The sequence below is a fragment of the Malaclemys terrapin genome, chromosome 2 (genome assembly GCF_027887155.1).
Source record: "Malaclemys terrapin pileata isolate rMalTer1 chromosome 2, rMalTer1.hap1, whole genome shotgun sequence".
NCBI classification, from domain to species: domain Eukaryota; kingdom Metazoa; phylum Chordata; order Testudines; family Emydidae; genus Malaclemys; species Malaclemys terrapin.
In genome coordinates, this window is record NC_071506.1 from 75,122,475 (window position 1) to 75,144,943 (window position 22,469).

The 22,469-nt window shown below is 43.7% G+C and overlaps 1 protein-coding gene across 4 annotated transcripts in view; it reads left to right on the forward strand.

Annotated features, from left to right (window-relative positions):
* The window catches only part of LOC128830900 (ras-related protein Rab-10-like), a 47,798-nt gene that overhangs the window by 15,424 nt on the left and 9,905 nt on the right, over positions 1 to 22,469 (forward strand). The window contains exons 4-6 of one of the 4 annotated variants that reach the window (XR_008443710.1): positions 11,936 to 12,025; positions 19,290 to 19,443; positions 22,098 to 22,173. Coding sequence is in view for 1 of the 4 variants with exons in the window: in XM_054016782.1 (XP_053872757.1) it covers positions 11,936 to 12,025; positions 22,098 to 22,199 (192 nt within the window). In the remaining 3 variants the exon portion in view is untranslated. Of the gene's footprint in view, positions 1 to 11,935; positions 12,026 to 14,257; positions 14,441 to 19,289; positions 19,444 to 22,097; positions 22,200 to 22,469 lie in introns of those variants that run through there. The other 3 variants (XR_008443711.1, XR_008443712.1, XM_054016782.1) reach the window with 3 other exon arrangements.

A 22,469-nucleotide genomic window follows, 5' to 3' on the forward strand; every position in this document is an offset into this window, starting at 1 on the left:
ACCTTCTCTGCAGTCATTGTAAAGAAAATGACTTGGACAAAAGGCTGTGGTCAGAGCTTCCCCAAGCTGTAGTGATCTTAGATTTTTGTAGTAGTCCCTTGGGGTCGTTAGCAGGTGTCCCAAATTACATCAGCATTTAGGCTAGTTGTTGCTAATTTACACCAGAAGAATGACCCTGCACCCAGCAGAATATGGAATGTAATAGGTATAATGAATGGGAGAGAGAGGCTCCTAGGGATGGGATCCACAAAAGCCAGAATGATAAAGGCAGGGACCCACCTAATCTAATCATGGAGTTTGGCATCTAAGGGCAGGTCTACACTACCGCATAAATCAATCTAATTTAAGTCGCTCAGGGGTGTGAAAAAGCCCCCCCTCACCGAGCATTGCAAGTTTCGCGTTCTCCACATCGCTTTGTCAGTGCGTGATGCTCTTCTGCCAACATGGCTTCCGCTTCTTGCTGAGGTGGAGTAATTATGCCGACGGGAGAGCGCTCTCCCCTTGGCATAGCATGTCTTCACCAGACGCACCATAGCAGTGAAGCTGCATCAGTGTGCTGATGTAACGCTGTAGTGTAGACTTGTCCAGAGTCTACGTTGCAGGGAGGTGCCTATCTCTCTTTGCAATCCACAACCAGGAACCCCCTCTTCTGGAGCCAGGTGGCTTAGGTGCCCACTCATTCTTGCAAGAATGAATTAGGCACCTGCCTAACTCCACACAAAGTGGCTGTTGAGAGGAAAAGGAGGAGGAGCAGGACCTCTCTCATAGCATTTTCCCAAATGGTGAGGGTACTCACCTGGGATGTGCAAGTCCTCCGGTTTGAGTACTTCCATATTCTGATGGGGCGAAAGGATTTGAAGAGGGATCTGCCGCCTCTCGGGTGAGTGTCCTAACGACTGGCCTATTAAGTGATTCTCACTTTTTTTCTGGCCTGATTACTATTTAATTATTCAATTGTTTAATTACAGTGGCCTGAGATTTTGGAGGGTCAGTGAGGTGATTCTTTGGAACATCCAGGCTTAACTGATTAATTTTATATAAGAAAAGGAGGTGTTTGTGTCACCACCAGCATCCTGCTGATGATGAGATGGAGCTCATTCTAGGGCAGACATGGGCAAACTACAGCCTGCGGGCCACATTCGGCCCGCGGGCCCATCTTGCCCGGCTCCTGAGCTCCCAGCTGGGAAGCCTAGTCCCCAGCCCCTCCCCCGCTGTTTCCCCTCCCCCGCAGCCACGCCGCTGCACAGGCTGCGCTCTGGCCCGCTGCTCCCGCTGGTAAGGGGGCGGGGAGCAGGGGGGTTGGGAAAGGGAGTGGGGGGGTCCTTGGGGGCAGTCAAGGAGGAGGGGGTGGTTGGATGGGGCAGAGGTTCTGTGGGGGGCGGTCAGGGGATGGGGAACAGGGAGGGTTGGCAGTGGGAGTCCCAGGGAGCCTGTCAGGGGGCGGGGATGTGGATGGGGTCGGGAGGGCAGTCAGGGGACAGGGAGCATGAGGGGTTGGATAAGGGGGTGGGATCCCGGGGAGCAGTTAGGGGCAGGAGGGGGTGGTCAGGGGATGAGGAGCAGGGGGGGTTGGATAGGGGGTGGGAGTCCCAGGGGGACTGTCAGGGGGCAGGGTTGTGGATAGGGGTCGGGGCAGTCAGGGGACAGGGAGCAGGGGGGTTGGATAGAGGGCAGGGGTCCCGGGAGGGGCCAGTCAGAGGACAAGGAACAGGGGGGCTTGGAATTGGTTGGGGGCTCTGAGGGGGGGCAGTCAGGGGCAGGAAAGTAGGAGGGGGTGGATAGGGGAAGGGGGCCAGGCTGTTTGGGGAGGCACATCCTTCCCTACCCGGCCCTCCAATTCAATTGTGCAACCTCGATGTGGCCCTCGGGCCAAAAAGTTTGCCCACCCCTGTGCTAGGGTCTTTGCATACCATTTAAAAAAAATGTCAGGGGACAGTTCTTGAAAAGATTATGTGCAATAGTTAGTTTTAGCATGTGTACAGCTCTTTTATAAACAGTAATTAAGGCTACATCTACCCTGTGAGCTAGGGGTATGATTCCCCTGCTCATGAACACATACTCATGCTAGTTCTCATAGAGCTAGCTTGAGTATAAATAGCAGCGTAGCTGTGGTAACACAGGCACCAGCAGTAGAGGCATGGCTGAGCCATGCCAAGGAAATGTCCCTGGTTTCAGGCAAGTTTGTATTTGGCACAGCTCAAGGTTTTTAAAAAGAAATAAAGTTCAAAATCTAAATGAAATGTTCTTCAAGTAGTGTCTGTACAGGAGCACCATTCTAGATGTGTGAGCGCCCCGCTGTGCTTTTGATTGGAGATTTCTCATAGCAGTGCCCATTTAGCCCACACATGCATGTTAGTCAGTCTTGTGCCCCAGGCTGTTGTTATACAGCATTGTGCGGGCAAACCGCCATCAGTTCCTTCTCAACTGCTCAGTCTGAGATGGAGCTCTGACAGTTGTCCTTGAAAGAATGTGCCTGTGGCTTGCCAGATAGAGAACCTCGCTCTAAAACATTGAGGTCATTGGTATCTTGAGCTTCACCAGCTCTTCAATCAGGTACTTCTGAGGCTGTTGGTTCCTCAGGTGCCAAGGGCACAGCTAGACCTCAAGGCAGCAAAGCCGTGGGCCTGGAGAGACCATCGGTACTGTTATCAGAGTGGGGTGGCAAGAAGAGCTTTTCCTCTGTACCAGAAAAGCCCACTCGGGTACTGACCGCGCTTCCCTTGGAGCACACAAGAGCTTTGGTACCGTCAGTGAATGTGCTTCCCTCCGAGTGCCCAAAGCCTACATACTGATAACCCTCATGGTACCGCAGGAATTCCAATTTCCCCAGGACCTGGCTGTATTTGAGACACATGATTCTCTGCTACTCAGCGCTGAGATGCTGTCAGTACCGAGAACATCCAGATCGCCTGAACTTCACCCAGTACCAGGCATTCCACCATTCCTGAGTGAACTTGAGGAAGAGGATTCTGATGAAGACCTTGCCTCAGTCTCTTACGTGTCAGTTCAGGGTTCTCCTCACTCCTATAGAGGTCCCTTCCCAGAAGCCTCCATTGAAGCTGCAACTGTTTGCAGCCCATGATTACCTCCAATGCCTCACTCATATGAACATCCTTGGGTGCCACCTCCTATGCCTTATGCACCTCCTCCCTGGCCATGTTGGAACCCCTGGACAACTTATCACCAACAGTTTTCCAGAGTGTCTAGTGTCACCCGCCATAGAGAGGAGCAACCTTCATCACCTACAGGAGGCTAGAGTTGTTGAAGGGATGTCTCCTATGACTAATATCTCCTCTTCCCCTCAGGATGAAGCAGTCATGCCTCCTTCTCTATCCCTGGGGGATGATTTTAAACATTTCCAGGACCTGGTCTAGAGACTCTCAGACTCCCTACAGATTCCCCTCAAGGAGGTGACAGAGCCTTATCTTAAGCTGCTCAGCATCCTCCACTCACTGTCATCAGCCCCCATAGCCCTGCCTGTTAATGAAGCTCTGCTGGACCCAGTGAAGATCACCTGGCACACTGTAATATCTATTCTGTCTATATGCAAAAGAGTGGATAAGAAGCATTATGCCCTCACAAAGGACTCAGAATTTTTATTTTCCCATCCCTCACCTAACTTCTTGGTAGTTGATGCAGTGAATGAACATTGTAGGCAGCACCATGCTAAAACCAGGCCTCATGACAGAAACCACAAGTGTCTGGATCTACTGGGGAGGAAGTCTTATTCCTCAGTCTCCCTACAGTTTAGAATTGCCAATTATCAGGCATTGATGGCAAAGTACAACCAAATGAATTATATCAAGCTGACGTCTTTCATGAACCTTTTGCCAACAGAACACAGGGAACCATTCCAGGCAATTATTATAGAGGGTCAGCTATTTGCCAGGACAACCCAAAAGCCTCCCTTGATACTGCTGCTACCGCCTCCTGTTCGATCGCTACGTTGGTGGTAATTAGAAGAGTTTCCTGGCTCCAACTCTCTAAATTCCCAAAAGAGGTCCAGAGTACAGTAGAGGACTTTGGTTTTGATGGGTCTGAGTTGTTCACGGATAGCATGGACGAGTCTCTGTGAACATTGAAGGCCTCTAGCGCTACCTTGCGTTCTCTTCGTATTTATATTATGTGACGGGGTCAGGCCAGATGGCTGCAGGAGAGTGTTCCTATTGGGAACCAGGAAGTGGGCGGGCTACAGGAGAGTGTTAGAAGGCAGATATATTAGTCCCAGATTAAGTAGATCCCTTTTCCCTGGGTAAAGTAACAGGGGCTGTTCCAGAACAAGCAGGAACTTGCTGGAACCACTTAAGGCAGGCAGGCTAATTAGGACACCTGCAGCCAATTAAGAAGAAACTGCTAGAATCAATTAGGATAGACTGGCTAATCAAGGCACCTGAGTTTAAAAAGGACCTCACTTCAGTTTGTGCTGTGCATGCGAGGAGCTGGGAGTAAGAAGCACTAGGAGCTGAGAGTGAGAAACTGTACTGCTGGAGGACTGAGGAGTACAAGCATTATCAGACACGAGGAGAAAGGTCCTGTGGTGAGGATAAAGAAGGTGTTGGGAGGAGGCTATGGGGAAGTAGCCCAGGGAGTTGTAGCTGTCGCACGGCTGTTCCAGCAGGCACTCTAGACAGCTACAGTCCACAGGGCCCTGGGCTGGAATCCGGAGTAGAGGGCGGGCCCAGCTTCCCCCCCAGACCTCCCAACTCCTGATCAGACACAGGAGGCGTTGACCTGGACTGTGGGTTCCACCAGAGGAGAAGGTCTCTGGGCTGTTCTATGACCCACATGGTGGATCAGCAGAGACTGCGGGGATTGTTCTCCTTCCTTTTCCCCACGCTAGCCAGTGATGAGGTTATCTGAGTAAAACAGCAGATTTGAGCCACAAAAGTGGCCAGACTGAGGGCTGCCTTGAATCTCTGAGGCGAGCAAATCCGCCAATAAGCGCAGGACCCACCAAGGTAGAGGAGGAACTTTATCACAACACCCACCTAGAAGAGAAAACTCAGCAAGTCTCAAAGAGCCCAGAGAGCCCGCCATGTCCAATTCCTTACTTCCCAGAGAGCCTATGAGTCACACCACAAGAGGCAGAGATCTCAGAGAAGGAAACCGTCCTCTTCTCAGCCTCCTGCCTCACACCTGTCCACCTCCAAGCAGCAATTTTGACATGTTGGTTAAGGGCCTGAATTGCCATCCTCTTCTTCTTCAGCTGCACCTATTCACCAGCCTTCCTCTCTTCGGCGATCACTTTCACCATTTCAGGTGAGCCTGGGAGTCGATCACTACAGACAAATGGGCTTTGGAGATCATCTCCACAAACTACACGATCCACTTTACTTCATTCCCACCAACGAACCCCCCCCCTGTCCCATCCCTCTTCAGGGTCCCCTCTCACAAGAGCATGCTTTGTCAAGAAATAGACATTCTTACGTTTGGGAGCTATAGAACCAGTCCCCATGCAGCACAGAGGAAAGGGGTTTTATTCAAGATACTTCCTGGTACCAATAAAGAGTGGAGGTTAGAGACCCACCCTAGACCTGATACTACTCCACACCTGTGTGAAGGCACAGAAATTCAAAATGATGACACTTGCAGCGATAATTCCATCACTAGAACAAGGGGATTGGTTCTCAGCCCTCGACCTTCAAGATGCATAGTTCCACATCGCTGTCCACCCATCCCACAAACAGTTCCTATGTTTCATGGTTGGCCATGACTGTTTTCAATACCAAGTGCTCCCCTTTGGCCTATCATATGCCCTAATGGTCTTCTTGAAGGTCAAATTGGTAGTAGCTGCACAGCTCCGCAGGAAAGGTATCTTAGTATTCCCTTGCCTGGATGACTGGTTGCTGAAAGGCCACTCCTTGAAACTGATGTCTCGGGAAACTTCTGATCTCTTCTTTGAATTGGGCCTGCAATTGAACATACAAAAATCCACCTTGATCCCTGTGCAAAACTTAGAATTCATAAGGACACATTTTGATTCAGTAACAGCAAGCACCTAACTTCCTCTACACAGATTTGTGGCTCTTTCCAATATAGAAAACACAATTCATCTCAGTGCCCAAATCACAATCATGAACTGCGTTCAATTACTGCGACACATGGCAGCCACCACCTTCATTACAGAATATGCCAGACTTTGAATATGCTACCTTAAAGGGTGGCTCAGAATTGTCTGTTCACCAACCAGACACAATTTAAATCTGCTTCTTTCTGTACCTACCTCTGTAAAACAATCCCTCAACTGGTGGAAAGACCATCACAATGTGTGTACAAGAGTCCTATTTTCCCCCAACGGTCATCATAATGACGGACACCTCTCTGCTAGGGTGAGGAGCTCATCTAGACACTTACACGATCCAGGGCAAGTGGATGTCAACCTCCTGGATGCTAGACATCAAGCTCTTGGAACTCAGAGTAGTCAGATACGCCTGTCTCCGATTCCTACCGCTAATCAGGGGCAAACACCTAAAGATTATGACAGACAATATGTCATTCATGTTGTACATCAATCGCCAAAGAGGAACAGGATCCCCCTCCCTTTGCACCGAGGCTGTCAGGCTTTGTAATTGGTTCATATGCAACCAGATCACCAACACAGCAGTCTATCTCCCAGGGCTTCAGAGCATGACTGCAGATGCACTCAGCAGACACTTCTTCCAAGCCCACAATTGGGAAGTAGACCTCCACATATTTCGTTAATGAGGCACCCCTCAGGTAGACTTGTTCACCACAGAGTCAAACAAGAAATGCAACCACTCCTCCTTGAGGGGTGGATTGGTTCACCAGTCCCTAGGGGATGCTTTTCACCTTCAGTGGTCATCAGCCGTACTGTATGCATTCCCAGTGACTCCCCTGATAGCCAAAGTTATGCTCAAAATAAAGGAAGACAGAGCCAGAGTCATCCTAATAGTTCTGGCCCTGGCCCAAACAAACATGACTTCCTTACCAGTTACAGCTGACTGTTTGCTGTCCAATAACTCTTCACACAGCTCTCCATCTTCTCTCCCAGGAGGGTGGGAAGATTTTTCATCCCAAACTCATGGTTCTTCATCTCAAAGTATGGTTGGCTGATGGCTTAGATCAGGATTAGAGACAGCCTGCTCAGGAGGTGTAAAAAGAGAACTATTACACAACAAGAAACAGTCTATTTGGTACACATAGTCTCAAAAATGGATACAGTTTGCCAGCTGGCATGGCTGCAGACAGATTCCACCAATGACCACATCACTTTTGGATATACTGGAATACACCCTAACTCTGAAAATCTCTGGTCTATCGATGAACTCCATAAGGGTCCACCTGGCAGCCGTCACGGCTTTCTGGGTTATTCCATCTTTGCCCACCTGACCACAATGAGATTTCTCAGAGGGCTGGGAAACCTCTATCCACCAGTCCAACCTACTTCAGTATGGGACCTGAACCTGGTCCTTAAATGCCTCACAAGATAGCCAGAGGTTTGAAGGGCGATCTGCTCACTGCTATATTTGTCAGTGAAGATGGCATTCCTGATAGCCATCTCGTCGGCACGACGGGTTAGAGAAATAGGGGCCCTGATGGCATACTCCCCCTTCATGGGTGTTCTTTAAAGACAAAGTCATTCTGTGGCCACACCCCAAATTCTTCCCTAAGGTTTCTTCCGAGTTCCATCTCAGTCAGCCCATTCACCTGCCTATCTTCCACCCCAAACCACATCCATATTGCCAGGAGGCACTGCTGCACACCAGGGATGTCAGGAGAGCCCTGGCCTTCTATCTAGTAGACAGAACAAAGCCCTTCAGAAAGATCCACAAGTTATTTGTCTCGCTATCAGATAGGTCAAAAGGATCAGCTGTCTCTAGACATAGGCTTTCTAAGTGGTTATCAGGCTGCATTAACTTTTGTCACCAATCTTGCAATATTCAGCCACTTTCGGATATACGCACTGATTCTACAAGATTCATTGCGTCCTTTACTACCTTCCTCAAGAACATTCTGATTATCGAAATCTTATAAAGCTGCTACTTGGGCATCTGTACATTCATTCACCGAACACTATGTGATAATACATGACTCCGCCTCTACTACTGTCTTTGGCTCAGCTGTACTTTCCGCCGTACAGGACTCGACTCCAAACCCACCTCTGCCTTAGAGGGTACTGCTTGGTAATCACCTAGAGTTGGGCACCTGTAGGGACACTACTTGACGAAGAAGAAACAGTTACTCACCCTGTGCAGAAACTGTGGTTCTTCGAGATGTGTGTCCCTATGGGTGCTTCACTATCTGAGCTCCTTCCCTTCTCCTTTGGAGTTCTTTGCCATAAAGCTTCATAGTAGAGAAAGAACTCTTCCATGGTTCACCCATGCTGTGCTATATAACAACGGTGTGGGGCAGGAGACTGACTAACACGGATGCACGGGCGAAACAGACACTGCTATAAGAAACCTCCATTCAAAGTCACAGGAGAGCTCTAGCTCACCTACAGTGGAGCACTTGTAGGGGACACACATCTTGAAGAACCATTGTTATTGTACAGGGTGTGTAACTTCTTTCAATTGACCCAAACTGAATTTTTTGTTTGTTTGATTGGTTGGTTCATTAACATTTTCATGGTCCTGATTTGGGATGGGAAACATTTTCAAAATTTCAAAAAAAAAAAAAATTCAGAATGCACAAACCATTTCCTGCCCAACCCTACTTGTGGCTGCAGTAGCTTCATCAGTGGCCACTTCAGCAGTAGCACATTCACAGCTGCTAATTAGTTAGGGGTCCATTTCCCCCCCCATCTCCCAAAAGTTAGGGACTTCTGGCTATGGGTTTTTAAGTCCAAAGGGATATTCCTGGGTAACTGTAGGAAAGGCCATGAATATCCTGAATTTTAGGAAAAATCAGAGGGCCATAGTCTGTGCAGGTGTAAATCAGCATAGCACTACTGATGCTGATTTTCACCAGCTAAGGATTTGGCTACAGTCCGATTTCAGCCTTAGCAATTCGTAGTGATTTTCATTTCCAAAACTATCATCTACATAACCAACTTTAAAAAAAAAAAAAAAAAAAAAAAAAAAGGGAAGGTAGAAATTCAGCTTAACATCTAGTTTCCCAAAATGAAGGTGTGACCAGTGACTATGAGCTTTTTCAGACTTCCAAAAAGAGCTATATTTGCAAAGCACTTTGAGATCCTTGGTAGAAAGATGCTATAAAAATGTAAACTTATGATTAAATTAACAAAGAAATAATAGATTTCTGAAAGAGCCGTTGTCTTAAGCCTTTTTAGTTGTTACTTACGATTTGAAGTTGTTTTGAAAGAACATTCCTATCGCAAGGATATTTATACTTTTTGTATGTACAGAAATTAATTCATTTAAATCATGAATACCATATTTTTACACAATAAGTATTAACATTTCCTTTTGACCTTTTACTTCAAAGTAAAGTCAAATGTCATTAAAAATTTTAGATACATAAAATCTCTCAAATAAAATAAGTTGATTATGTGATGTGTTTAAATTGTCTATTTACTATATCCTATTTTAGGGACTGATGTATGTAATTTTATGTAGAAGAACCATTGACCTTAATGAGTAAAGCTCCAGTGCATTCTGAAGCAGCCAGCATTTTGGTCTATTAATCCAGATTAGATTGATTCATTATTTTAGATCTGTACTTTGTACTCTTGTGATGAGCTTACTTCATTTTAATGCAACATTATCTTGAACATCATCTGCAGTTATGGAATGAGATTAGCTGACTCTAAAATGAGAGTGGATTAAAAAAATGAAATGGTGTACCCTAGTAATAAATAATTGTGCCTTGTGCCATACTTTTCAAATGAAGCAACTTAGTTGTAAAAAGTGCAGGTATACTAAAAATAATGATTCTATGATCGTTTAATGAATAAAGATTCTTTTTTGCATTTCCCTGAAGGTGTGTGGGTGTGTGTGTTGGAGGAAGGGGTTGGATGTATATTCCTTTTGGGACTTGTACACACTAGCCCTCACTTCGGTATAATTTAAGTGGCACAGAGGTATGAAAAAGCCACCCCTCTGAGCAATGTAAGTTACACTGCCCTAAGCACCATTGTGGACAGTGCTATGGGGAGGAGGGATAGCTCAGTGGTTTGAGCATTGGCCTGCTAAACCCAGGGTTGTGAGTTCAGTCCTTGAGGGAGCCATTTTAGGGAACTGAGGTAAAAAATCTGTCTGGGGGTTGGTCCTGGTTTGAGCAGGGGGTTGGACTAGATGACCTCCTGAGGTTCCTTCCAACCCTGATATTCTATGATTCTATGTCAGCAGGAGAGATCTGGGAGGTGGAGTAATTATGCTGATGGCAGAGCTCTCTCCCATCAGCATAGAGTGTCTGCACTAGCAGCGCTACAGCGGTGCAGCTACATCGGTACAGCTGTGCTGCTGTAGCAATTCTAGTGTAGACTAGTCCTTAGAGTTTGTCGAAGGTCTCAGGAGTGATGGGTCTACAATAGACTGAAGTGTTTCTGTTTATCTATATATGTTAATTGTATTGGCTGTAGCAAAGCAAACTTCCCTAATTTTGATCTACTTGGACCATCTTGGAGATGGAAGGGCAACTCATTCTCCATGCCCATTCATTCCCTGGCCTCTTTTGATACTGACAAGCATTTTACTCAGTTGCAGTTACGATGGTGGTGTGTGATGGTAGTGTTTTGTAATCTGGCTGCCGGTGCACTAGGAGCTGGACTGAAGCCATCAATTCTGTTCATTCAAGTCACAAAAAGTGGTTTTAAATGTCTATTAATATTACTTATTTCAGAACACGTGACAGTTGGCAAGTTCCAGGTTCTGTTGCTGAACTTCTCACTTCCCTTTTCACTGTTTCAGACATGCACAGTTATGATAGCCTGGCCTAAAATAATGATAATGTAAGGTATCAAAGTATGTAACTTTGCTGGATTAGCAGGAAAACTGACTGTAGACAAAGGATAGTAGGCTTGATCTTGCTCCTTTTGAGGTTGATGAGGTTTTGCTATTTACCTTAGTAAGAGTAGGATGAGACTATAGTTGCTTTTCTTAGAAGGTTTTGGAATAATCTAACTTTTATCATGGTGAGGTTGGACATTTTGGGCAGTGCTACCATCTGATGTTCAAGAATGGAAGGTAGAGAGGGTACCAGGCGCCTCTTATCTTACCCCATGTGCTCAGGCAATATGACAACTCTTTCCATAGTACGCATGAGTGCTAGAAGGTAGACCTAACTAATGTGCCAGCCCATGCATCACATTCCTCTAAGGCAGTGTTTCCCAAACTTGGGATGCCGCTGTTTAGGGAAAGCTCCTGGCGGGCCGGGTTGGTTTGTTTAGCTGCTGCATCCACAGGTTCGGCCGATCGCGGCTCCCACTGGCCGCGGTTCGCTGCTCCAGGCCAATGGGAGTTGCTGGAAGCGGCACAGGTCGAGGGCCACCGCTTCCAGCAGCTCCCATTGGCCTGGAGCAGTGAACAGCGGCCAGTGGGAGCCACGATTGGCCAGACCTGCGGACATGGCAGGTAAACAAACCGGCCCACCCCGCCGGGGGCTTTCCCTAAGCAAGCAGCGTCCCAAGTTTGGGAAACACTGCTCTAAGGGGACTTAAGTTGGGGGGTATTTCCTGCCTCCCAAATCATCAGCATCAAGCATTCATCAGAAGATGGAGGCTATATACCTTGTATCTTTTCAAAGGATCAGCAAATTATAGTCTACTCCATCACATGCTCACAGTCTGCCACTCTGCATTACTTTACATTGTGATGTCCTGTCCTAGTCAGTGAGATCCTTGTAGCTCTCTAGGGAGCATCTCTATTTATCCTTGAAAAGGTCGGGGCAAAGATTAACACTTTATTTCAAAGAAATAAAATGCTGAAGGTTAGAATGGAAAAAGGGGTGTGTGTATTTCGTTTTTTAAACTTCATGATACATGTTAATATTGTTTCTCTTCTTTTGTCATTAGAAAGCAGATGACGAGGTGGATATAGTACTGTTGGGTAACAAGTGTGATAAGGAGACAGAACGTGTAATTCCAAAGCATAGAGGAGAAAAGGTAGGCATTGATCACTGGTATTTTCTCCAAGCCCTGCAAAGTATTTTGGTATTTGAGTGTGAACTCTGACCTTAAGAACTAAAATGTTCCTGAGTCCAAATATTTTGTTATGAATTGCTGCAAAAGAATACTTCTTTAATATATTAGCAGAATATGGCAAATAACTTTACTAGTTGTTATCTTTAGAACACTGATTATTATAAAAGTTTAACTTGAAAATATTTTTATTGTATACTTTCTAGCATAACACCTGAAAACTCTTTTATTTCAGAGTTAGACTTTAAAAATATTTTGGAGTCTGCATTTTCAGGTTATTGTTTTTAAGTGGGATGTTAAAATACAATACTTATTTCATTCCGTGGCATTTTTCTAAAACATGATATATCAGTATTCTTCGTCAGCAGTATCTATGACTCTTGCATTGCTGTCTTTAAGGCATGATTTTCATTGTCTTGTTCACAAGACCACAAGCAACAGAAAGTCTGGAGTTGCATTACTCTATTGTACCCCTTTGAGTCTATGAAATAAAAATATCACTTCCTTAACAATATCACTTAGTATCAATCAGTGAGAGGAAAAATAGGCCCAACGACTGCAAATTTGGGTATGCAAAGGTCTTTTAGGGGGTACATCAACTCATCCACATATATGCCCAGTTTTACAACAGACTACATAAAAAGCACTAGCGAAGTCAGTACAAACTAAAATTTCATATAGACAATGACTTGTTTATACTGCTCTATATACTATACACTGAAATGTAAGTACAATATTTTTATTCCAATTGATTTATTTTATAATTATATGGTAAAAATGAGAAAGTAAGCAAACTTTTTCAGTAACAGTGTGCTTGTGACACTTACTATATTTTTCTGTTTGATTTTATAAGCAAGTAGATTTGAAGTGAGATGAAACTTGGGGGTACGTAAGACAAATCAGACGCCTGAAAAGGGTACAGTAGTCTGTAAAGGTCGAGAGCCACTGCTATAGGTCGGGCCCTACCAAATTCACGGCCATGAAAAACGCATCATGGACCGTGAAATCTGGTCTCCCACCATGAAATCTGGTCTTTTGTGTGCTTTTACCCTATACTATCCAGATTTCATGGGGGAGATCAGCGTTTCTCAAATTGGGGGTCCTGACCTAAAAGGGAGTTGCAGGGGGGTTGCAAGGTTATTTTAGGGGGGCCACGGTATTGCCAGCCTTACTTCTGCGCTGCCTACAGAGCTGGGTGGCTAGAGAGTGGTGGCTGGTGGCTGGGCGCCCAGCTCTGATGGCGGTGCTCCGCCAGCAGCAGTGCAGAAGTAAGAGTGGCAATACCATACCATGCCACCCTTATTTCTGTGCTGCTGCCTTCAGAGCTGAGCGGCCAGAGAGTGGCAGTGCTGACTGAGGGTCATGTCATTCTTACTTTTGTGCTGCTGCTGGCGGTGGCTCTGCCTTCAGAGCTGGGCTCCAGGACAGCAGCCTCCGCTCTCCAGTTGCCCAGCTCTGAGGGCAGCACCGCCGCCAGCAGCAGCGCAGAAGTAAGGGTTGCAGTACCGCAACCCTCCATAAAATAACCTTGCAACCCACCATTCACAACTCCTTTTTGGGTCAGGACCCCTACAATTACAACACTGTGAAATTTCAGATCTAAATAACTGAAATCATGAAATTTACAATTTTAAAAATCCCATGACCATGAAATTGACCAAAATGGACCATGAATTTGGTAGGGCCTTTGCTATAGACCAGGGGTCGGCAACGTTTGACACGCTGCTCACCAGGGTTAGCACCCAAGAATTCTCTTTTTATTGTTGTGATTTTATCTTCTATTTGGGGTTCCACTGTTCTTTGCACTTTTGGGAGTTGGATTGAGGAAGGTTCTAATTTATAAATAAATAGCACTCCAGCTATAATCAGCAATATGTTTATTCTATGGCCATGGAATTTGCTGCATGTTGAATTTTGCTTCCAAATCTAAGTTTTCTGAAGTTTTTAAAGTTATTTCTAGTCCTAATCTTTGTGAAAATGTGAATGGAAATGTTGTCTTCCTGACTGCGCAGACAGCCTGCAGCAATAACCCTAAGACATGTACTAGCTGTTCCATTCATATCAATCGATTTTAACAATGAATTATAAATAGGGTGACAAGATGTCCCGTTTTTATAGAGACAGTCCTGTTTTTTTGGGACTTTTTCTTGTATAGGCACCTATTACCCCCCACCCCCGTCCTGTTTTTTTTCACAGTTGCTATCTGGACACCGTAATTATAAAGGTGATGTACCAAATCCTCAGGTAGTGTAACATGACAACGTTCCACTGAAGTCCATGGACCTACGCAGATTTATGTTAGCTGAGGATATGGCCAGAGTTTTGAATTTCATCATTGTTAACCCTTTTGCTGCTGAACATTTTCTCAGACATATCCAGGTAAAGTACTTATCCCACATTACCAGATCACCTTCCATGCCTTCTTAGGTAGAGCTGATCCACAAAAGTATGGCCTTTTGACCAAAATGAGAATTTTCATGGAAAATTTTTGTTTTGTTGAATTTCTGGGGCTTTTTTAATGAAAAAACAGAACATTTGGGGTTTTCAAAAAATGAGAATGGGGGGGCATTTTATTTTTCTCATCTTTTTCTTCCATTTTTTACTTTCATCTTACTTTTCTAGTGGGGAGGAAAAACCAACAATGTTTTCTTTCATCAAAAACTGAACAGATTCTGAGAAAAATTTCAAACATGAACATTTTGATGCTTTTTTTAGAAAATTTTCATGAAATATAAATAGCATTTTTTTGACTGGCTTTGTTCTTAGATGCCCAAAGCCCCAGCTGCCAATACCTGCAGCTTCTCCCTAACCATTTCTGCAGTGTGACAACATACAAATCTGGAAGCACGTGGAAAACTGAAAATGTGAGAACTGTGTAAAATGTATTGAATATCAAAATTAATAATACAGGGTCTACTGTACTGATTGCTTTATTTGCTTTCACACTTAGATAAACAAAACATGTATTTTTTAATTTAAATGGAGCTGCCTCAAAATGTTCGTATTGATGTACTAGTGTGCCTCAGAAACCAAAGGGCTATGCTTCAAAGTACACAAGTCCTTGGGTGTAGTTAAGATTGCATAATCATTTATCTTATAACTTCTAGGTCCAACTTGCTAGAAAGGGAGTGAGAATAGTGGAGCTGAGTGTGTGTGTGTGTGTGTGTGTGTGTGGTGGGGGGTGGGGAGGGCACATAGGGAGAAGTATGCTGTACCCTTTAAAGAGCCGTAGCAAATTACTCTCTCTCAGAACCCACTGGGAGATCAGGGAGGCACATCCTGATATTGTGGCTATAACTCTCAGCATACACTGGCTTTTGCTGCTGAAAATTGTATGCATGCATAAGGTTGGGAAGTAGCCTTTATCTCATTCATAATGTGGACACTCCATCAGGCAGAGTCCCCACCTTATATGAGACAGGATGTTTTGTTAGCATTTAACCATTTTTTTCAGATTTTGAAATTCTAAAGTAATAATATAATAAATAATAATGTCACCTTGTGAACAGTATTGCAAGCTGTATCTTTTAAAGTGCACAGTTCCCTCATTCATTATACACACTGAATTTGAAGATTTTCATGGAGTTTGTCTAGCCTGCACAGAGTAATACAAGATGTTCTGTGTGTGTATTTATATACCATTTTTAAACAAAGTGATCATGTAACGGGAGTCTATTATAATGCATATACACAAGGGGGCAGTGTTAAGGTTTCACAGACTGTTAAATATGGTATTTTCTGACTTCTGAATGCTTAACCATGCAACCATATATTTCTTTTAACAATTTTTTTTTAACAAATCATTACCTCTTCACCAGCCAGTCTGCTCCCTAGATTTCTCCGGTGTTTTGAAGCACTCTTTAGTCATACTAAGTGTTTCTTTTTCTAATATGATTTCAGAACTCTAGAGAATCTTGAATGAGTCAGTTGGTGAAAGGTTCCATAAGCAAGGAAATAGCTAACACTGTCCACTCACTCCAATTTTAAAAAGTGTATATTAATGAAAATAAAATCTTAGAATACCAAGTCTGCCAATGAGTGATTCAGATTAATCTATTTTATACTACACTCAGAACTGCAAGCCACAAGAATTATTCCTTTGCAGAATCCCGCAGGGAGGATTTATGGATCCTGCAAGATTCTCCTGTATATTGGCTCTTCCTGAAGGTACCTCAAAATTCTGGACACATTATCCCATTTTATAGTAGAAAAACCCAATTTCATTGAGAGAATTTCTTATAAAACCATTTGATTTTGTAATTCTCTCACTTCTGCCACTCGGAAGATGACATTTATGTCATACAATTTAATCTTGACAGTATGAAGTAGTTTATATTACAAGTAAGTTTCTTTTTTTGTGGTCATTCATTTTGACAGAAATTTTACCTATTTAAAAAGCAAAGCTAGTAACATTATCTCTCTTTCTCAAACGTAAATAAAATCTTTCCCCTAAATCAGTGGTTCTCAGCCAGGGGAATGTAGAGGTTTCCAGGAGGAAGAACAGCTCATCTAGATATTTGCCTAGTTTTACAACAGTCTCTAGAGCCCTGCAGCGGGACCGGGATCCTGCAGGTCCTGCAGAACCCACTGCCATAATAACAGGAGCAGAATCAAAATTCAACAAACAATGTGGGAGCGAGTGCGAGTAGGTATTGCAGGACGGGAGCAGGATTAAAAAAAATAGTCCTCCCGCACCATAAACAATATGAACTCCCCAGCCAGCAGCCGCCACTCTTCGGCAGCTCTGAAGACAACAGCGCCACCAGCAGCAGCAGCGCAGGCTATAGGTGGCAATACTATACCATGCCACCCTTACTTCTGTGCGGGTGCTGGTGGCAGCGTTGACTTCAGAGCTGGGTGCCTGGCCAGCAGCCGCTGAATGACAAGGTTCACAAGTGAAAAACAGGCTCAAGTATCACACTGAAAAATAAGTACAATTTACATTCCAATCAATTTATTTTATAATTATATGGTAAAAATGAGAAAGTAAGCAATTTTTCAGAAATAGTGTGCTTTGACACGTCTGTATTTTTATGTCTGATTTTGTAAGCAAGTCATTTTTAAGTGAGATGAAACTTGGGATACGCAAGACAAATCAGACTCTTGAAAGGGGTACAATAGTCTGAAAAGGTTGAGAACCACTGCTCTAAATTGTTGTTGTTTTATTGTCTTCAATATCCTTATAACACATTGACCATAACTTTTTACACCAGTCCAAGCACAACATACAGCAATTTTGCCTAATGCCTTCTGGCATTTTCGAGCCTGACTTTTGAATTTTGGGGGCAGGGAGAGCAGATTAGCATTTTTGCTTCCTGCACCCCAAAACATAATTTATTTTGCTTGTTTATTTTTAAAAGGAATGTAATCTGAGTTGTAACTAGAACTGGTTGAAAAGCATACAGAATTGCCAACAGTTGACAATTTTTTTCCAACGGAGAAGCTTCCAAATGAGCTTGAGATCTGGGAGCTACTAAAGGTATGTCTACAGTGCAATTAGACACCTGTGGCTGGCCCGTGCCAGCTGATTTGCGGGGGGCTCGGGCTAAGCGGCTGCTTAATTGTGGTGTAGACGTTCAGGCTCAGGCTGCAGCCCAAGCTCTGGGACCCTCCCACTTTGCAGGATCCTAGAGCCCAGTGTCCAGTTTGAGCCCGAACGTCCACACCACAGTAAAACAGCCCCTTAGCCTGAGCCCCAGGAGCCCAAGTCAGCTGGCACGGGTCAGCCACAGGTTTTTAATTGCGGTGTAGGCATACTCTGAGCCTCACAGGATTTTGTGTACATTGTAAACTTCATTGTTCTCTGTGAGTGGGATCCTGTCCCTCAGTTCCATGCATAGAAGGGAAGTCTGCACATGGACCTCCCTTTACTGCATGGAAGGGAGAGGGGATAAACCCTTTGACTGCACTGTCCTTGCAGAGATTCCACTCCAATCCCCCATTGGCTCCCTCCAGTGGAAGGAAATGATCCAGCCCTTTGTCGTCTTCTCCAAATTTCCAACTGTATAAACCAGCATAACCAGCAAGCCTGGGTCCTCAGAATAGCTGTGAATTATGTCTTTTCACCACACCAACAGTGATAGAGGACATGTGTCAGAGAAACACACTGAAACGAAGGAGCATAAATAAGTTAAATAAAATTCAGTAACCTAAAAACTGCATTGCCTTTTCCTTCTTTTATTTTTTTTAACCATTTATTTTTCTTTTCTCACATTTCCAACTCATTCCATCTATCTCCATACCACTTTTTACACATAAATGTTTGCTATGTAGTCTCATATTATCTGTACCTTTTCTGTCCATGGAAAGAAGCATCTCCTTTCCTCTTATTTTGTCTTATCTTGTTCCTACTTGTCCCATTCTCTATTTCTCACTCCCCCCTTGAAGAGGAGTGGGGCCAGCCTCACCCTAGGCATAATTAATTAGCTACTTCCCAGCCTGAGACGGTGGAACTTGGGGGTTAGGTAACAGTTTAACAGACCCCAAGGCCTCATAAGAAGACTGAGAAAGATGTGTGGAGCCATGGGGAGTGGGCAGATTCCTGTGGAAGTTCCTGAGCCAAGGTCTGCAGGAGGCTGGGTATTCCAGGGAAACAAAGTGCTCTATACTAGAGCAAGGAAGGATGCAAGAAATAGAGCCCCGCATGAGCTAAGAATATTACTCCAGGGGAGCCAGCCTGGGGACTGTGTGCTCTATACCAGAGCCAGAAAGCCCAGAGCCTGGGAACAAGGCTCATAGGATGGGCTGAGGAGAAGCCCCGGAAGGGCAGAATGACATTTTTGTTTGTTGGGACTTTTTTCCTGGAAGGGTTTAAGGTTGTTTGTGACTTGACTGGAGGGCTGAGCCACATCACAGTATTGACTGATGTGCAGAGAGCTGGGGAGACTCATCTCTGGGTTAGGAAACTGAGGCTGGTAGTGCCTGTAGCACCATGCTTGGCCAGCAGGGGCTGCTACACTCTGACACTCGCCATCTTTCTCTCTCCAATGTTAAAATGTCTCTCTGTCCCTTTATGCCCCTTCTTGTGTCTTTTTGTATTCTGTTGTCTCACCATGGTTCTTCACATCTTTTTCTCATTCCTCTGAAACTCTTCCCCATAATGGTTCCTTTCTCCCTCTCCCCTTCATGGTTTCATCCTTTTCCTACCTCCAAGTGGGGCTTTTGCTTCTAGTTTGAGGACCTACGACCCTTTCCTCTTTATTACGTTTAATTTCTTCTCTCCTTAAAGGACTTCTTGCTGTTGAGGTGGAAGGAAGTTAGATTCTCTCTTCTTCTGCCCTCCATGGACCAACTGTCTGCAGCTCTTCTTCTTCTATGAGCTACACCTCCCTTTGGGGAGAGGCTGCCCTGGCAACTTGAAGTAGGCACTGGCTTTGCTGCAGGTGATGGGAATGGATGGGAGCCTGCAGGGACCCTAGCGCTTGTATCCTAAAACTTAGGAGCATGGTTATAGAAGAGGACTGTAAATAGTTGGTGATTTTAAAGAAAAACTATGGTTCTGTAACTGGTTTATATGTTGAAGGGTTGCTCCCTGCTGGAAAATGCTAAAAGCTTGTGTTTTAAAAAAAAGAAAGCTACAATCACTTGAAAAATTCCAGCTCCCTAAGCCAAGTGGGGGTGTTGGGCTTCCAGACCGACAAAACTAATATTATATTTTTATCACATCACAGATATCGAATTGGCTCTAGCATGCCAACACCCATATGCCGACATGGGTGGAAAATGAATAGGTATTGATGCATCCAGCTCCTCCTGCTGGTCTGCTTGGTTCCTCTTTTTTTTCAATGGAGAAAAATAAGGTCCCTATAGTGGTGGCTGTGTAAAGGATCTGTGATATCCTAGTTAAGAGATACCAATTTCAGCCTCACCATCATGCAAAAACACCTATCTGGGGCAACAAAGACTTGAAAATTGGATTTAAAAAAAAGTGTAATTTGGAAGAACTGGCTGAGCAAGGGCATCATATAGATTTCCCAATTAGTCTAGGATGAGGACTTTGTCTCTTTTCTAACACTAAAGCAACAATATCTTTGCAGAGTGGCAGTACTTACGGGTAAAACATTGTTAACATACCAATTTGATCCAGACGCCCTGTGACTGCCAGAGGCCCCAGAGCTACTGGGAAGCTTAGAAATTCTTCATAAACTCCCCAGTCCCATGTCCATTATGTATGCTTTACTAACGAAAAGGAACTCCATTGGTCTGGAGTTCTTTGTAAAAGCATGGGTAGGGGATATATCACAGTCCTTAAAAGACCACCACTGGCAGCATATATTACGGACTCTTAAAAATGCTCCTCTGGATTTCAGGCCATGCCTGATACAGCAAAAGATTCTATTCAGAATGTTTTGGGAGTCACAGAAGTTGTGCAAGTTGTGGAGGCCTTGTCCTTTAATGTTTGTTGGCGCTGTAATAAAGAAAGAGGAAACCTGATGCATATTCTATGGGAATGTCCATCAGTCAGGCAGCTATGGAAAAAGGTATGCACATGAGTGAGAATAGGGCTTGGCCTCAGCAATTAAACCTGAGCTGAAAATTATTTCCTAGGTTATGTACCTACAGCTCTGGATTTAACTCCACCACAAAGACTTTGGTTCTTGAGGGCCACAATAATTACCAAGTGCATGAATTTTAAAAAATGGAGGAGTAGGGTTATGCCCAGAATAGAGCAGTGATATTCAGACCTGTCTGAGTTAGCAGCAAAAGAAAGAATAGGTTTTCGATGTAGAGAGCAGTTATATGAATTTGAAGAAATTTGAACCCCATTTCTTGATACATTTGGATAAAGAATGTTGAGATAGCTCAAATAATTCCAGAATTCCATTCCACCTGACCTCTCCACTTTTTCCCTCTCAATAACTGCCACTTCCCCCATACCCAACTTCCCTTTTTCCTATTTGTATCTTTTTTATTATTATTGTTACCTCCACCCTAACAAGTTATGCCTGTGTAATATTGTCTGATTGTGTATTGTCTGGTCTTATAGCTTTTGACAAGTTGTAAAATTGCATAATTGTAAAATTGTATTGAATAACCTGTGAAATGTGCTATATTTATTAACGTAAAAGCTGTAAGTCATTTACCTTTTTGTATTTTTATTGATTTTATTTTATGAAAATTAATTACAAAATTAATCTTAAAAATGGGAGAAAACTGAGATTATGCAATACACTAACTGGATCCCCAAAATTAGGGATATACGAAGTTCAGGTGCTTATAATCCAGCTCTGTTCAATTTATGCTCCGTGGGTCTGATCCGGTGGGATTTAGACCAGGCCACATATCCCTATGCTGCAAATACAGACAAAAATAATTTTAAAAAAATTCCACAAGACATAAACATATTATCCATTAACCTCAATGTTATCCTTTTCTGTATTGTATTACCATTTAGACTGTAGTGTCTGTGTTTATATTTGATCATTTATTTCTATAATCTAGAACTGGGTTCATTTTTACATCCTCATTTTCATATCTATAGATTTTTGCCAGATTTGAAACTATACATTTTGCAGTCCAAATCTTCCATCTCTATATTTTAAAAAGTTTCATTCAAATACACTTGTTGTATACGATCCATTCTCCATTCAATGAACAATTAGAAGAGGCCCATTAGCCTTTTATCTTTTAATTTATGTATGAAGACACATGTCAGAAAAAGCATCACTGCACGTGCAAAATGTATGAGAATGTTTTAAAAGTTCCTGAAATTAGTAACTTGAGGATGCATATGAAATTATTCTATGAAATCGCATTCACTAAATTTATGAATATATGCTTTATTATTTATTATTAATTCAGTCAAAAACAGGGGCAAAAACAGTACTTGGTCCTGCTAGTGAAGACAGAGGGCTGGACTCGATGACCTTTCAAGGTCCCTTCCAGTTCTAGGAGATAGGAGATCTCCATTAATTTATCATTTATTATTAGTCTAAGTTTACTCGTATTGAAAAGTTGCTTTATCAAATATTTTGTTTTTATAATAGTATTGTACATATATCCATATGTCATTCTCTTGCCTTTATTTGTTTTTCAGCTTGCATGGGAATATGGTATACCTTTTTTTGAAACCAGTGCTACAAATAACATAAATATTGAAGATGCCTTTTCAGTATTGGTCAAGGAAATATTGGACAAGGTAGGTTCCTTTTTGGGGGGAGGAGGCAATGCAATAAAACTTGTTTGGGACAAATCCTGTGGACAGAGTAAGTGCTGCGGAAGACCTTTAACACAGCAGAACCAGTTTGGTGAGCCTCTCTACAGGGGAATATAGGCCACCTGTGTACCGTGGAGCTGTGCTCTGTGGATGTGCCTTCTACTCTAGCACACAAAAGTTTTGGGCTTGGGGAAGAGGTGGGGCTGGTGGATGTGCAGCTTTGCGGATTCACCAGCCACAGGCACTTCTCCA